The sequence below is a fragment of the Calidris pugnax genome, unplaced genomic scaffold (assembly GCF_001431845.1).
Source record: "Calidris pugnax isolate Ruff unplaced genomic scaffold, ASM143184v1 scaffold63, whole genome shotgun sequence".
Lineage (NCBI taxonomy): Eukaryota > Metazoa > Chordata > Aves > Charadriiformes > Scolopacidae > Calidris > Calidris pugnax.
The window spans coordinates 7,263,192-7,279,413 of NW_015090852.1; the positions used below are offsets into that span (position 1 = coordinate 7,263,192).

The window sequence follows — 16,222 nt, forward strand, 5'->3', positions numbered from 1 at the left end:
AAGGAGGGGGGGGGGGAAAACCCCCCCCCCCCCCACAAGAGCATCCCCGGGTGGCTCCGCGCCCGCCCGCCCCGTCGGCGGCCGGAGCTGGCCCCGCGGTCTTTCCGCGGAGGGCGCCGGAGGTCCCTACTGCGGGCCCGGGCGGGAGTTCCGCGGGGCTGACGTTCCCCCCCGGCGGCAGCAGGGCGGGTAGAGCCCCGGTAAGCGCTCCATCCGCCGGGGACCTAGGGAGACGGCGCCGTGTCCTCCTGCCTCCGAGCCGCCGGTCCCGGGGCGCGGGGAGCGGTCTGGCCGCTCCGCTCCGTCCCGCCTCGGCTGCCCCGCAGCGGCGCTTCTCCTCCCTCTCCCCTTCCCGCGGCGGGGCCGGCCCCAGGGGCCGCGGAACGGAGCTTCCCCCGGGCGCGGAGCGTCCCCGGGGAGGGGGAGCGGGGCCCCCGGGCCACCCTGCCCCTCGCCAGGCGCCGTCGCCGCCAACTCGCGGGACTCCGTGTTTGGGGGAGGTAATAAACCCCTCCCCACCCACAGCCCCGACTGTAATGTTTGTCACTGCTTGCCCATCACTAGGGGTTGAGAGGAGTATGACAGGTCTTTGTTGTCTGAATAAAAATCAGTGGCAGCTCAAGGGAGAGAACTCCTCCTACTAAATTATCAAAAATGGGCTGGCTTTAGTCTCTTAACAAATTGGACAGAGCTCCGGAAAGCAGCAGTCCCAAATCCAACCTACAGGCACTGGGAACTTTAAAGCAACCAGGGACTGCTGAAAATAGCACTTCTTTTTGCTTTCTTTGTATTCAAAACTATATCCTTTCCCGAACGATTCTACTGCCCCAGGTCCAAGTCTCTCCAGTCAGGAGCCCCAGCTCTCCAGAACAGTAACAGATCCTTTAGCTCGCTTTTATTATTTTATTTTTAAAATTAATTATTATTACATTTTCTCCCCCTTGTTTGTTTTCTGCACATCTTCAGGAAGCCCTCGGTGCTTGTGCAAAGAGAAGCTCCTATTGCAACCTCCCTCCCTGCGCTGTTGCGCCTCGGTGTAAACGTTTTGGATGATCTAAAGACTCTGGGGTCTGTATATGGAAATAGTGGGGTGCAGAGCAGAAGAAAATACTTGTCCTTTCCGTCCCCCAGCCATGCTTTTCCACGGGATCTCCGGAGGCCATATCCAAGGAATCATGGAGGAGATGGAGAGGCGATCCAAGACCGAGTCCCGCCTGGCCAAGGGGGGACAGATGAACGGCCGAGAAACGGTAAGAGAGGAGCCGGCGCTCTTTGAAAGGGAGTCCCTGCAAGCATGGACCCGCAGCGGGACAGACCCTGCCTTCGGGGAAGAGAAAGACCCTGCTTCTCCCTGCCCCTTCCCTGCCACCCCTCGCTTGTAGAGACCCCTCCGAGGCTCCCTGTAAACCCGCCCGTAATGCTGGGTGCTGCGCTGCCCGGGCTCGGGTGCGCGTTTGTCTGATCAATGTTGTTGCGTGTGCCCTCTGGAGTAACGGGGAAAAAAATATTTTAAATCTTAACAGGGACCTTTTTTCGGTCCTTACAGCCTTTTGCCCCCTGCTCGGCTCGCTGCGGCTGCTCTGCCCCGTCCGAGCAGGGCTGCAGCTGCACTTTCTTTACTTTTTTTTTGTCCTTTTTTTTTTTTTTTCCCCGCTCCTGGCACCTAAATTAAACCGCAAACCGCGACCGCTTACTTTTCGTAACCATTTTTGGTCTGAAGTGTGGGATCGATACAAAGAGGCACCGCTCTCTCTGCATGTTACGCCCGCCGACCCCTTCGCTAGCAGTAACATCTCCTCTTTCATTAGCCAAAGGACCAAACTCTTCATAAATGTCCTAACGGCCGGCGGCGGAGTGTCCCCAGTGTCACGCTGGGTTTTGTGCGAAGCCAGATTCCCCCTTTCTCCAACTTGTAGGGCTTCCGCCGGCCGCGCACGGGGCTCTGCGCACAGAGTAACGGCCTGGAAAACTGCTTTAAGACTTTGAGCCATAGGGTCCTTTCCCGCTTCTCTTAAATAAACTCCCGCTTTGTTAGATGAGGATTTGCAATGTAAATTCAACTCGCCTTTTCAATTGCTGAGAAAACAACAAAAAAAAACCAAAACCCAACAAACCAAAAACCTAAAAAAGCGGGAGAGGAACGCAACTTCAGATTGGAAAGTGAGGGCGGACTTGCCACTTTTAAACAGTTGCGGCTTTAGAACAAGATGTTGGCGATTTTCTTCCCCCCCTCCTCCCCGCCCCCCCTTACTTTATCAGCAAACGCTGCCCCAAGTTTAACGGCAGAGCTTTTGTCTCCGCCATCCCCCCGTCTCCCTTTGTCCCGAGCGACATTCCTCGTGGGGAGCAGATTAACGGGAACTTGCAGAAGTTTGCTGATGAAAAGATGCTAGTTTTAGCTGAAACCAGCCTGTGCCACCTCTCTGCCCATGTCCCTGGCTGGGGAGGTAAGCCTTCGCGGTCACTGCTCTTTACACCGTCCACCTGTCTGCTTTCTCTTACAACTGTTTCAAATGGCCTAGTTTTCTTTAGAGACGGGGTTTTGGCTGGTTTAAGCACCGGTGAAAATTTACCGGACAAACGGTGGAAGCCTATACCCTCTGCCATAAACTTTTGGTGCAGCAGACCGGTATTTTCCTGCTTTAAAGTACCGTTCTTGTAGAGACCTCTAAGATTAAAACGCCAAAGTCGCAGGGAAGGTAGAGACTTTAACTTCAGGACCTCGGAAAAGCATGGGCTCTGCTTTTCTTGCTGAGGCCTAATTAGTTGCCTTCACATATTGAAATGACATTAGATCGTTAGGAGAGGTTTAATGGGATAAACACGAAAGCTGAACGGCGGTAAATACCCTCCTAGCGGGGATGGTGCCGGTTTCCCCTCAAACTTCCCGCCGGGAGCAGAGGGTTTGGTCCCAGAGTTGGGTGTCTTTACAGGAGCCCCCCAGGCCCCGCTCAGGACCCCGTCCCCCGCCCGGAGAACCTGCCTGTCTTTCTCTCCCTGTCTTATCCCCTTGTGGTGTGGTTGTTTTGCAGAACATGCCCCCAATGAGCCCCGAGAAGCCTGCTTTGTGTGCTGGTTGTGGAGGGAAGATCTCAGACAGATATTACCTGCTGGCTGTTGACAAACAATGGCACCTCAGGTGTCTTAAATGCTGTGAATGTAAACTGGCTTTGGAGTCAGAACTCACCTGCTTTGCCAAGGACGGCAGCATTTACTGCAAGGAGGATTACTACAGGTACAGCAATCAGTCCCCATGGGTTCAAAAAGCACGTCCCCTCATAAGGCATTATGAACCGAGCAAGGCTCTTTTCTCCACACGGGCTTTCAAAGGTAGCTTTTCGCAGTCAGCGAGTCCTTAATCCTGTAAACGTGTCTCCCCCCACCCCCTAAAACTCTCGCCCGTTTACAAACCGAACGGATGGCCCAGGGACACCGCCGATTTGAGCATGCGTGGCCGCCCGCAAACAGGGGAAGGAGAAGACCTCGGGTCTCCTCGCTGCTCTGCGCTTTCTTTCCCTAAAGACCGGCGTAAGACCCAACAAAACTTTCCCTCTGCCCGTAGTTTGCCGGATTTTGCCTGCGGAGCCCGCTGCCCCTGCCCAGCGCCGCGGAAGGGGGGGAGTGGGGGGGTGGCAGGCTGCCGGGCCCCGGGAGCGGACACTGTTTATCCGTGCGTGTCTGTGTTCCCGGGGCTCAGCTCCCCGCCGTTCTTCTCGTCTGTACACGAACTCCAGGGGAGCGGGGACCGATTCCCACCCCCTCCACCCCGGCTTTCTCCGGGGAAAGAGCGGGGACCTTTGCGAAAGTCCCGAGCGAACAGGTCAGCGCAGGGCCATTGCCCCGGGACCCCGCGGTGTTCCCAACAATCGGGACACCGACAGCAGGCGGGCCAGCGGCCACCGCCGGCAACGAGTCCCGTCCTGGGCCCGGGGAGGGTGCGAGGCTGGCGGGGACAGGCTCCCTGCCTCGGGCAGCACTGGGGTAAGGTCTTGCCTTCACTTTTCTAGTCGATGCCCATTTATTCTGTTTCCTTCAGAAGGTTCTCCGTGCAGAGATGTGCCCGCTGCCACCTTGGGATCTCAGCCTCCGAAATGGTCATGAGAGCCAGGGAGTCGGTTTATCACCTGAGCTGCTTCACCTGCACCACCTGCAACAAGACTCTGACCACGGGCGATCACTTTGGCATGAAGGACAACCTGGTTTACTGCAGGGCCCACTTCGAGTCCCTTTTGCAAGGAGAATACCCCCCTCAGCTGAGCTACACCGAGCTGGCTGCCAAGAGCGGAGGGCTGGCCCTGCCTTACTTCAACGGCACCGGCACCGTCCAGAAGGGGAGGCCCAGGAAACGAAAGAGCCCTGCCTTGGGAGTGGACATCGTCAACTACAACTCAGGTGGGAAACGCCAGGCCGACCCTCCCTCCGAAAAGAGGGTTCTCGGGCTTCCCCTCAGCTAGAGCAGGGCGGCAGTAACTCAGCCAGGCCAAATCTTGCTTAAACCGTTGGAAAAATCAAACAAACAGCCCTCTGAGGGTTACAGCGTTTGCGGGGAAAGCTAACAGCAGCCCTCCTCAAAGGCTGTCTTTGCCTATTAATGTCAAACACCCAAACTTAGCCACTTCCCAGGGTAAAGACAAAAAAAAAAAAAAAAAAAGTAAAAGTTTTCCTTTTACCCCAACCCCAAAATCACAGCGTTCTTTCTCTATAGCAATCTGAAATACTGTTATCGTTATTTGTATTTTATTAGCAAAAAGCACTTCACCAGTTAGTCCTCAAATTTGAAGAAAAAAAAAAATAGAATAAAAGCTGTAGTATATGGCTCCTACAAAGTCAACATAGCGTGCACAGAACTCGGTATAGATATTCATACTAATTAATTCTTCAGGCTAAAAAGTTCTGTTTTACTAGCACATAAATGACCAAACTGTACAAGAGGCCAACGAATAAACGTTGTCCCCTGTAACTGAGCCCTAACAAATGTAATTAAGGAGAGTGGTTTCTGCTTTCAATGACAGGAGAGGAACAAGTGTTGCCCCGTATTAAATATCTTCCCTAACTACAGTCATTTAAGTACCCAAACCGTGCCTTAAATACACACTGTTAGGGGCCAGAGATAAAGACGTTTCAGGTATGATCAAGCAGTTTAAGCGGCGTTTCATTAAATGGAAGACGAAAGCAGTAAGGGTAAATAGGAATTAAAAAGCTGCCGACTCCAATAACTATTTTGGCGAAACTTAAGCTCCCTATGGACGTTAACGAGGAAAGAAGGGTGTGGAAAGGCAGCAAGGGCGGTGCAAGGTGTTTCCTCAAGGGAACGGGGAGCCGTTCCGGCCGGGGCAGGGAGCGGGGGGCTCCGGGCTGGGCAGCGGGGAACCGGGAGAGGGGTCAGGGCCTCCCCTCCCGACAAACGCAGGTGGATAAAAGCGCACGGATTTCGGCCCGGAGCTCTCTCCGCTCCACCGCCATTGAGATTCATCAGCAATCCTCCACCGCCCCCCCGCAAACCCCCTCCGTGCCTCCCCCGGCACCTCCTCTGGGGCTGCTTGTGAGCGGGCTGTAGCTGGGAACTGGGTAGCTGCGAGGCTATTTCATCTCCTCTGATGCGTAGACCTTGGAGCCAGGGTAATCACTGCGCTAATTGTTCCTTGTTAATTGAAGATGACATTGGAATCCCTGGCTACGGAGCGGTTCCCAATCAATCCTGAAAGCTGCTAAAGAAAAGGGAACCTGTAGCACAGCCAGGGTTCATTCACTCCCAGCTCCCAATGCGGGATTGCCCGTACGCCCGCTCTTTGCTCTGCGCTGTCTCCCATCCCCACACCAGCACCCAAATTCCCCAGATCCCTAAATGGAATTTTTTCTAGGGATAATTTATCGTTAGAATTGGGACCAGAAATTAGGGAAAGATGAAAAGTTGTGGCTGTGACAAAACACCCCCTAAACTTCAGGTCAGGACTCGGGAGAGACATTGTTTGTGAACGCCGTCATAGTTTTTGTATGCTAGTCTTAAAACTCTCCTTCTTTACAACAACGAGGCATATAACGTGTGCCACTGACTTCAAATGAGATTAAAAAGCACTATCCATTATGAAAATACAACTCACTTCACTGAGATCTCACAGAATCCTCCAGGCAACGGGGAGAGAGAGAGGAAAAAAAAACCACAAACCCAAAAAACACCCTAAAACCAAACTCGCTCGAATCTGGTACTTTGGACTCAGGCTAGATGGCTGAGAAATTGGATCTGTTAGGGCCATGGTTTTGTTTTGGTTTTTTTGTTTGTTTGTTTTTTAAAGTATTATCTAGCGATGTCCAGGGTTGACACATGGTCTCGAGAAAATACAGTTTGCAGCCAAACTGTGCATCCGGTGCAAACGACTCCAGCCCGTTGACCCACTGAGCTCCAGATCCAGGGGGAAGAAAATGAATCTCTAACAGTTACGAAATGAGTTGCAGGGGATGAAATCGCTTCTGGAGAGAAAAAAAAAAAATCTCTAAATAATTGGCAGCCACTTTCCTACACGCGTTTTTCGTTCCCTGCCCTGTGATTCAGTAACTGCTCTTGCACGTAATCATTTACAAAGGGCAATCAGTCCGCAGAAAATTAAATGTTGGATACATGAGTGCCGCCTTCAGAGGGAGAAGGGGACACGGGTACGAACCCATAACCCAGCCCGCAGCCGGGCCCTTTCTCCCGGGCATTCCCCGGGTCCCTCTCGTACGGCGGGGCCAGCGGCAGCCCCGGCGCAGCCCGGAACCGCGGCTTGGGCTTGCGAGCCGGCGGGGCAGCGCGGAGCCGCCGCCATCCTCCTCTCCCCTCCCCTCCCGGGGTCCCCTCGCCCCGGAGAGGAGAGACGAGGGGCGCAGGAGCAGCCCTGACCCCTACATGGCCTGTCTGCGGTAAGCACAGCCGAGCCGGCAGACAGCGCTGGCCCCTGGGCAGGCGACTTCCAAGTTATACCAAAAGTTTACTCCTGTCACTCGGTGTTGGGTGAGAATCGTGAATTTAACTCCCTCAGCAAAGCAATCCGGTGTCCCACCCAAACAGCCGTGCTCTAGGCTGTCCAAAATTGATATGGCAAGACCTTATGGAAAACGAAACAGACTTTTCAAAACAAGACATTGCACTAACTCTGATTAAGCTAAAAAACTTCATCAAGCTGAGCATAAAAATACGCGTATTCACAAGCGATCTGGCAGTACCTGGCTCAGATTTGTGTGCACGTTTTGTTTCAGGGGAGCTGAGCACAGAGCCAGCACGGAAAATCAGATTCTGCTGCCGGATCTGCAACAGCTTTTCTATTCTGTATTTTGTTTAGTAGTTTAATTTCTGTTTCTCAGCTCCTTGGTTGTAAAGTGGAAACACAACAATAAATAACTCAAAATGTTATGAGGTAAAAGCCATTCATACTTGCAAGCTGTCTGGAATTAATGTGAAAAATGGAAGAAACTATTCAAAAGTACTTAAAACATTCAAGGCTTTCTCTATATTACCTCTTATATCATAGAATTAATATGTATTTTGAGGGAAACTGTGTTGACTTATAGCCCACAGGATATAGAAATGAGATGGTGAAGAAGATTTCCCTAGGAAAATATTTTGCACAGCTGTTGGTCAAAGAGATGTTTACTTTATTTCATTATATATATGTGTGTGTTTGTGTGTGAAAAATATGAAGAGTTCACTCGAAGAATTCTTGGCAATAAAAAGCAAACTGTTCTAGCGCTTTCCAAAGCAAAATTAAACAACCCCCCAATCCTGCTGCAAAGAAACAAGCAATAACGTCTTGCCCGATTTTTTGCTTTCCCTCAGCTCTCCAGGCGATAGTGTAAAACTCTGCTCCGTGATGGCCAAACCACACAATGCTGTGTCACCTACATGAAATAGAGAATGAGCTAATCATTGTATAAACTAGGATTGTCTGAGGATACTGGAGGCCCTCTTCCCATTTTCTCTTGAGAATAAAAACCAAAATAAAGTAGACCGCAGACAAAAAAGCAGATCACTGAAACAAAGGCAGTAAGCAGGACAGAGGAGCCCGAGGAAGTTCGTGTTGCTGCTGTAAACCTGAGCGACCCAAGGAAAACAACACAAACAAACAGCTTGCAACTGTCTGAAGTAAAACCTGAGGACTGAATTCTGGTAGTCCGATTTATGTCAGCTCATAAATTATGGCCTACGTAGTTTGACTGAAGGCAGTGTGATTGCTTGTGAAAACAAGTAGTAAATACAATCCAAATCTGGTCTGAAATTGTTTTTAAGGCAACTTTCAACTCCTGGTATTTTCAGAAGTGTCAGCTTACTTTGTTTGAAAGTGCAGATATACTTCTTACCAAGACTAGAAGCGAATCTAGCTATAATTAAATATTCACCTGATTTTCTGTCAGTGTTGTCTTACCAGCATCTGTTCATGTTGACTTGTCTTATAATTCAAAAGAGAGAAAACACCTTCAAGAAGCTTTTTATTTTCTCCTGGTTTCAAGTTGCTTTGCCTCTGTTTTTAGCACTGTCAACATCAGTCTCTGTATTGTGTGCTTTCCTTTCCCTCTTTCTCCTTCTCTCTCTCTCTGTTGTTTTTTTTTTTTGAGAAATAGGGATCAACTAGGCCTATTAAGTAATCCAATAACTATTGCAAAGCTGTTCAAAAATTCAAAAGAGCAACTAACAAAACTTGGCCTAGTTTACAGACATTCTGAAGCATCTTTAATTAGCTGTTCTTTAATTAATATTCCCAGCTATGATGACATCATTAATTTTTTCCTGTGTCACTGAGCTATCTCTATAGAGTGAGATGCTATAAAATGGTAACCCTTTCTTTTTTTAAGCTGAACAGAAAAATATAGATGGATGTCTTTTTTTTTTTTTCTCTTTTCAATACTGCCATTCCTTTCACCAATATGAAGTAATGATGCCATGGTCCCTGAACAGTTGCAACTCTTGTGTACAATTCACACCCGTAAAAGTGTAATCTAAAACAAATTCATCATTCATAGACACTTTGAAAATCCTGAATCAGGGAAACTTAAAGTTTTGAGCCACTAGCTGGTTGCTTATAGAAACATCCTAAATCAGTACCAACTAACCTACTGCTGATTGGGGTTGAGGTTGAGCGACTGAATCAAGCCTTGGTGCAACTGCTTTCTAGACATCTTTTACAGATGAAGGTCTTTGAGCAGTTCATATAAACTCCCAGGCAGAGTCCAAAAGCATTTATTTTATCAGCAAAAACCTCCAGACTTTATGGTTTCTTGAACTGTCATAACAAACTTTCCTGCTGTATATCTTTTTTATAGGTGCTTGTGATTTGGGGGAAAAGCTCAGGAACATTCAAAATGCTGGTTTGACCTTTATTCTTCTCTCAAGCTAAGAGTGTTTCAATGAGTGAGATTTCAAAATCTGAATGAGATTTCAAATGACTCTTTGAACGCCCAAAGCAAAACCATCACCACAGGGAAAAGACTTGTTTGAAAATAAATGCCAAAGGAGAGAGAACTTTTTAAGTCTGCCCTTAGTAGGTGCAGGCCTGGGGGCCATAGCATGTTTTAAGAATAGGAAAAGGTCATCTTCTGGATCTTTTTTGTCTCATTTAATTACCAAATCTGTACTTATCCTTGAATCATCTTAGCCCTTCCTTTCTTGCTTGCTTGTTTCCTTCCTTTCAAACAGTAAGTGACTCAAGATTTTTGCCTTGATTCATTTACCCTACGTGACGCATGGCCACTAACTCCTTGTTTCATTTTATTTATTGGACAGGTTGTAATGAGAACGAGGCAGATCACTTGGACAGAGACCAGCAGCCTTATCCCCCATCCCAGAAGACAAAGCGCATGCGCACCTCCTTCAAACACCACCAGCTTCGCACCATGAAGTCCTACTTTGCTATCAACCACAACCCAGATGCCAAGGACCTCAAGCAGCTTGCCCAGAAAACAGGCCTGACCAAGAGAGTTCTGCAGGTAAGAGGCCACATCACAGGCTTGATGGAATTTTCCCCTACCCCTGCCAGTCAATAGCATTTCCCTTACGTGTAACGATAGTGATATATGTAGAAATACTTGTTCTAGGCGTGTCCCTAGTGGAGGGGGTATGGTATTCCATGGCAGGAGTGTCGAATGTACGCCCTACCACCCCAAGGCAGCCAAATACTGTAATGTGGTTTGTAATTAGTTGCATCCTCAACATGAGGAAACTGTCTCCAGAGCCTACCTACCCAGTAGATATCCTGGGATCTGTAGTCTCTCGGTGGTGACCTTGTTAAGGGTAGACGTAGCAAAGCTATTCATTTTATACACACTGGGTGAAGCCTTTGGGCTCCCCTGAAGTAGTCGATGTGGCCCCTCAGTGAGCAGATCTCCCAACATTTAGGAAGCAAGCTTTGAACGATACGATCCTCCAGGACCAGTCATCTCCCTCTTTCAATGCCTGTTAGACAACTGATACCATTAAGGGCCTACAAGGTTAAAAGTCACTTCCCTGTGAAGGGCAGCCCAGCAAATTACATTTGAAAAAATCCCTATATGGTGTGTGCTAGCTCAGTGAAGTTAAAGCAAAGTGTGTATTCTATGCAGAGTCACAAAGAAAGGCAGCGATTGAGGTAGAAGGAAAATCTATTAGTGGCAATTCCTTTTCTGTGTTACATGTCACCTAAAACATTTTCGGTGAACCTTACAGAACAGAAAGACCCATTGTTGGTAGGTGACCCATACCAGCAATCTGTGCGATAGGGATGGTGTAATTACCCCTCCTTCCTCTTCAGTCTTTTAGAAAAATAAAGACAAACTTCAGCCTTGGCAAAAATCTGCTCATTCACCCTTTGCCTCAATCTTTAGCACACGTCTTGACCCCAAACCCACCCAACCCAAGAATACACCAGATGGCCATCAAGAAACTTGCTTTCCTTGGGTGGGTGAGTGAGCAGATTTTGCTTAAGGCTGCTCTGCGAGGTCTGCACGCTGGGCTGCAACGCTCCAGTGAGCACCCGTAGCGCTGGGCCTCGTGCTCAGAGTCCCACCTGTGCAAGAGTCAGTGCTACCAGTAGCAAGTGAAGCTGTAGAGTGACCGAGGAGATTTGCCACTCAAAAACAAACATCCAAAAATGACTTAAGAGCAAAAAACAAAGACGAAAGTAAGCAAAGCAAAACAAGCATCGGTAAAGAAATCAATTGGGATTGGTTTGCAGGTTTGGTTTCAAAACGCAAGAGCCAAATTCAGAAGGAACCTTTTGCGGCAGGAGAATGGGGGTGTCGATAAAGCTGATGGCACCTCACTTCCGGCACCGCCCTCAGCAGACAGCGGCGCACTCACTCCACCCGGCACTGCGACCACTTTAACAGACCTGACCAATCCCACTATCACTGTAGTGACATCAGTGACCTCTAACTTGGACAGCCACGAATCCGGGAGCCCCTCACAAACTACCTTAACGAACCTTTTCTAACATTTCCGTTTTTTTTTTTTTTTTTTTTTAATTCTTACTCTTCTTCCTTATTATTATTATTATAATTATTATTTTTATTATTTTCAAGCCTTTTTTTTTAAAAAAAAAATACAAACCCACAAAATATTTGGGAAAATGAACAGCTTGATGTGTAGCATCTGCAGCCACTTGGCAAATGAGTTTGAAGTAATATGTTGCTATAATAAATGGACATTTACTGTTGTTAAATTGTACTCAAATTTTTTAAATTAATTGAATAACTGAAGAGAAGGTTATGAATAATTCTAATAAGTGCCTCTTAAAATTGTATGTTACTTATTTCCAGAACCTTGAAAAAATTATTTCTATCAGAAAGAATGAAAGAAGATTCTTTTCTGTCCTTGATAATCAGATAAAAATCAGTTTAATGATAGCCAAAAGAATGCTGCTTCAGGATTGTGCGCTCACTTACAGCATTTAAGAACCCCAAATTTCATTTTATTTTTATAATGCATCTAACAGTTTTGTATGATTTATTTTTAAAATATTGAAAAATAAATACAAAATGAATTAAACTAACAATTGAAATAGTCAGACTGCAAGTGCCAGTGCTTTTTTCTAATGCATTAATCACAAGCCTGACCTTCCCTGAGCATTGGGGAGTTTCACTGGAATAGCCGAGTGCTCCTCTTCCAATTCTTCACCCAGCTGGGACATCCTTAGCCACCACTGAAAGTTGTGCCTGGATGGAGGGCTTGGAGAGAGAGACCCCGTGATGAGAGTGCATGTGGTTGAGCATGGCAGGATCAGACTGTTGGTCCCCAAATTTGTGTCCTGTACGTGAAGGAGGCATGATCTGGGGAACACCCTCCAGAAAGTGCTCACTTCTACAGGGATGTTATTAAAGTAATAACAGCAGAATAACAACTCAAGTGAGGAGTCCTACTGAATTGAAATATTGCATAGGCGAGGTTTTTCATTTTTGTCTGCCAAGCAGATCTGATTCGGAGTTAAAAAACAACTGTCGTTCACTGTACAGCCTTGATGTCATAACATTAAAGTGAGCAGAAGGTTGCCGGTTGCCCAGCTACTTTAGTGAGCACAAAAATAATTTCCAAGAAGACTTATGTGTGTGTACTGTTAAAATGAGTTTTTGATAAACCACACTTTTTTTCAGGGAAAATGGAAATAAGCAAAATATAATTTATTAAGATGTTTAAGGAAAATATTTCAGTACAATTTATTCATTTGAATTTTGAATTTACTATTTTGAATTTACTTTAGGTGTTTCCTGAGATTGTATCAGACACTTTGTTTAACACATGGACTTAAAATCTTTAGTTCATTAATATCTCTAACATATACTTTAACTTTTTAAACTTTGTATAAAAGAAAAAATGTTAGCAAAACTTTGCAAAAATGGAAATTGGCAGTGAATAATTTTAAAGCAGATAAACTCAGAAGCCTTGTGGATGCTGATCTGAATACATTTCTTAGTTTACAATAGTGATCTTTCTTTTTTTAATTTTATTTAAGCTAAAAGTCTGAATGGTCTGGGCAGTGGTGAATGTTCATTTGTATCCTTTTATTGTAGTTGAACACCAATTAGATTGTGGAGAGTCTCAGAAACAAAACCGAACAAAATCCAGTCAAGATCTATGTCTTGCTTTTAGTGGATTGTTAAGAATAACTTTGCACATATACCCCACTTTTTAGAGACCATCAAATCTCTTTTTTGGTGGTCAAAGTGGCTATTTAATATATTTTAAAGGTGTCCTTTTTGGCTGTATAAATGTGTGGTTACATATTGACAGTTCACTGCCCACATTAAAGTGCATTATTGTAATTTTTGCTCAGGGTTTTTAGAAAATTAGCACAGAAAAGTAGCTTATTTTTAAAAAAAAGATGATGGAAGAGATGTTAACACTGTAATAGAAGAAAGGTGTGTTTGCCATTATATATTTAGCAAGTATGGTTATCATCTTCTACGGATATTAAATCTTGACTTTTCCTATTTCTATTACCTTATGGGCATTTACCACTAACCAGACCAAACAACCTTGGTAAGGCTGAGATCTTTATTAATACACTTTTACAGGTAAAAATATTGATACTTATAAATTTTGTTCTTTGACAGAACAATATATGGTACTAGAGATCTACTTTATTAAGTAGACTAATTAAAACTCAGTTCTACTATGTGCCTTATGATATACCTTGGGAGTAAGTTTGTGAAAAATCAGGATATATGTGTTGTTTGTTAAATTAACTGTTTTAAGCCCTTTTGACACCTCACTAGTTTTGTACTGTTTTACCTCTTATTTCTGAAACTCTTTTTATGGTGTATCCTGTTAGAGGGGACAAACATGTCATAGAAAGCAGTTGTGCACTCTTTCAGATATAGTTGATAAATCCAATAATCTTATATATTGAGCTTCGTGTTTATAGTACAGTAAGTGGTCTAGCAAAATTGTCCATGTTTCTTTGTTTATTGATAAATGCATTGTATAGAAACTATTTCCCCTAAATATTTATGGACCAAACAATTGTGATATATCCTATTAAATTTGTGTGAATAAACCATTTTGAATCTAAGGAGTTTTATTTCCCATCAGTTTTTTTTCTTTTCTTTTTTTTTTTTTTTTTAATTTAAAGTCTACATGTACCAGTGCGTCTCTTTGCTTTTACGGTACCTGTGAACAATTGGTATTAAACACGGAAACACGGCCTTTTAAATATTTTGAAATATGGTCCCTTCTTAGGTTTTCGATGACTTCATATTCAATGTATATGCTACTGTTGGTGCAATTTAGATTTTAGCCTTTTAACCCCCTTTTTGAAAGTGCAAAGTAATGCCCCACTGATTTGATATTGAAACCCTGTCATAGACTTCTAAAAAAGCCAGAAAACTAGCAGCTAAAGTAATTGCATGACAAATATAACCTAAATAATATGATGAAATGAACCAAGATTTAATACTAGGTATATTGAACACAAAATAGAATTGCAGACCCCGAAAAGCCAGGTTGCTCTGTAGTTTAATAAATTGTCACTATGATTTCTTTCAGGGAGAACAAATCATGGGGCATTACAGCCAAACATCCCGACGTTTGAAAATTCCCTAAAGTATTAAAAGAAGGGGAAAAGTTTGATCGGAAATCCACTGCAGTGAAGACAAAGACAATATTAGGTTATGATAATCATACATTTAAAAATCTATTGAGCCAAAAAATAAAAATTAAAGACTTGATGTCATTTCCTGAATGTTAACAAAACATATGTTATTTTATGGTGTCTAATTAACAGAACTGAAGGCTTCAACAAATTGTGTGGTATTAAAAACAAATTTAGAGAAACTATGTATAAAACCAGAGCAACCTGGCAGCAATCTACCCAGCCCATATTCGAAGAAAACTTTTCTTTAAAAAAAAATCACATTTGTCAAGCACAAGTACTTGTAAAATAAAATCTGAGTGCATTCATTCCACTTGCTTGCTAATGTGTACTAGTCATACTAGTCTGTTAAATGGATTTTTGTAAATTCAAAGAGAACTTTTCACTCATCGAGATCATAGGAATCAAAACCCAGTAACTTTAGTACTATTGTTTCTGAATTCCTTTTTTTTTTTTTTAAATGAGACAAATCTGCATGCACTTTTCCATCTGTCACATATAGTGTACATTTCTGTATGATGAATTTCTCTTTGATGTTTCTTGTATAATAGCTTTCATTAATAAACATTTTATTTGATGCAAACATAGTTAACTTTATGTAAACACATAGCTAATTGTTCCAACAAATTTAAACTTTTCTTTTGAAAAGAAGCAGTACAGTGCAGTTCCAATATGTTATATATACCTAAAATCACAAAGAATGAGGTAGCAATACTGTTGCACAGTGTAAAATTATTTCCTTTGGTGTTAACTTTTTAATTTTTTAACTTCTTGTATAAAACTGACATGTTTTAAAAAAAATTCCCACCAGCATCAAAAATAAAACAATCCCAGATTCTTCATCAGTATAAGAAAACATAAACAGTACAGTATGTAAAATCCTCAATGACTTTTAGAGTACAAGGATATAATTTGTGGATCCCTGAGCTGTTTACATGGTCACTATGCAATGAGCAAGTATGTCACAAAAAGTTGGTCCTACGATTCCCAGTCCAAATCACAGATGATTTTTACAAGCCAATAAGCAAGTGTAACAATAACCAATTCTTAGTAATGAGGTTTTGTAACTGTTAAGCAACTATTTGAAGAAAGATTTTTTAAAAATATATTCCTATTTAGCTGTATAGCCAAAGCATATGTTAAACAAATTAACATATAAAAGACTTGCCAGAAAATCTTTCATTAAGATGACATTTTTATTATATACTAATGAACCCTATGTAATCAATGTAACTTTTATGAATGATGGACATTAAATATTTCACTTACGTGTATCCTCAGCATTTTGCATGTTTTCTTAAACTTTTTTAGTTTCTGAATTCTAAAAAGGAAACCATACCATTATTAACAATGTAACACAAAGTTACATGCAGATTACTGCAGTGATCTCTGGAAACTGGTAACCAAGAGTGTTCAAACAGCAATAAAAAGGTATCATTTATTGGTGGCAATTATGGGAAGCATTGTTTAAACAACAGTTTTATAGTATGTTGTAAAGTTCTATTGAAAAAGGTTAGCATGGTGAACTTAATTCAAATCAGATTGATCAGAAATTTAAGTATATTGTGAAATTCTTAAACTGAGCCTTATGTGTACTGCAGAAAGTAAGTAAATGTAGGAAAGCAATTACTTTT

At 43.9% G+C, this 16,222-nt stretch overlaps 1 protein-coding gene across 9 annotated transcripts in view; it reads left to right on the forward strand.

Annotated features, from left to right (window-relative positions):
- LHX9 (LIM homeobox 9) overlaps positions 1-15,862 on the forward strand; it is a 21,493-nt gene extending 5,631 nt beyond the window's left edge. For 2 of the 9 annotated variants that reach the window (XM_014943582.1, XM_014943585.1), the window contains 5 exons: positions 1,132-1,250; positions 3,033-3,235; positions 4,037-4,392; positions 9,752-9,954; positions 11,178-14,009. In XM_014943582.1, the coding sequence (XP_014799068.1) occupies positions 1,134-1,250; positions 3,033-3,235; positions 4,037-4,392; positions 9,752-9,954; positions 11,178-11,435 (1,137 nt within the window). In that variant the 5' untranslated portion in view covers positions 1,132-1,133 and the 3' untranslated portion in view covers positions 11,436-14,009. The other 7 variants (XM_014943584.1, XM_014943580.1, XM_014943583.1 and 4 more) reach the window with 7 other exon arrangements.
- Positions 15,863-16,222: the final 360 nt, after the last annotated feature.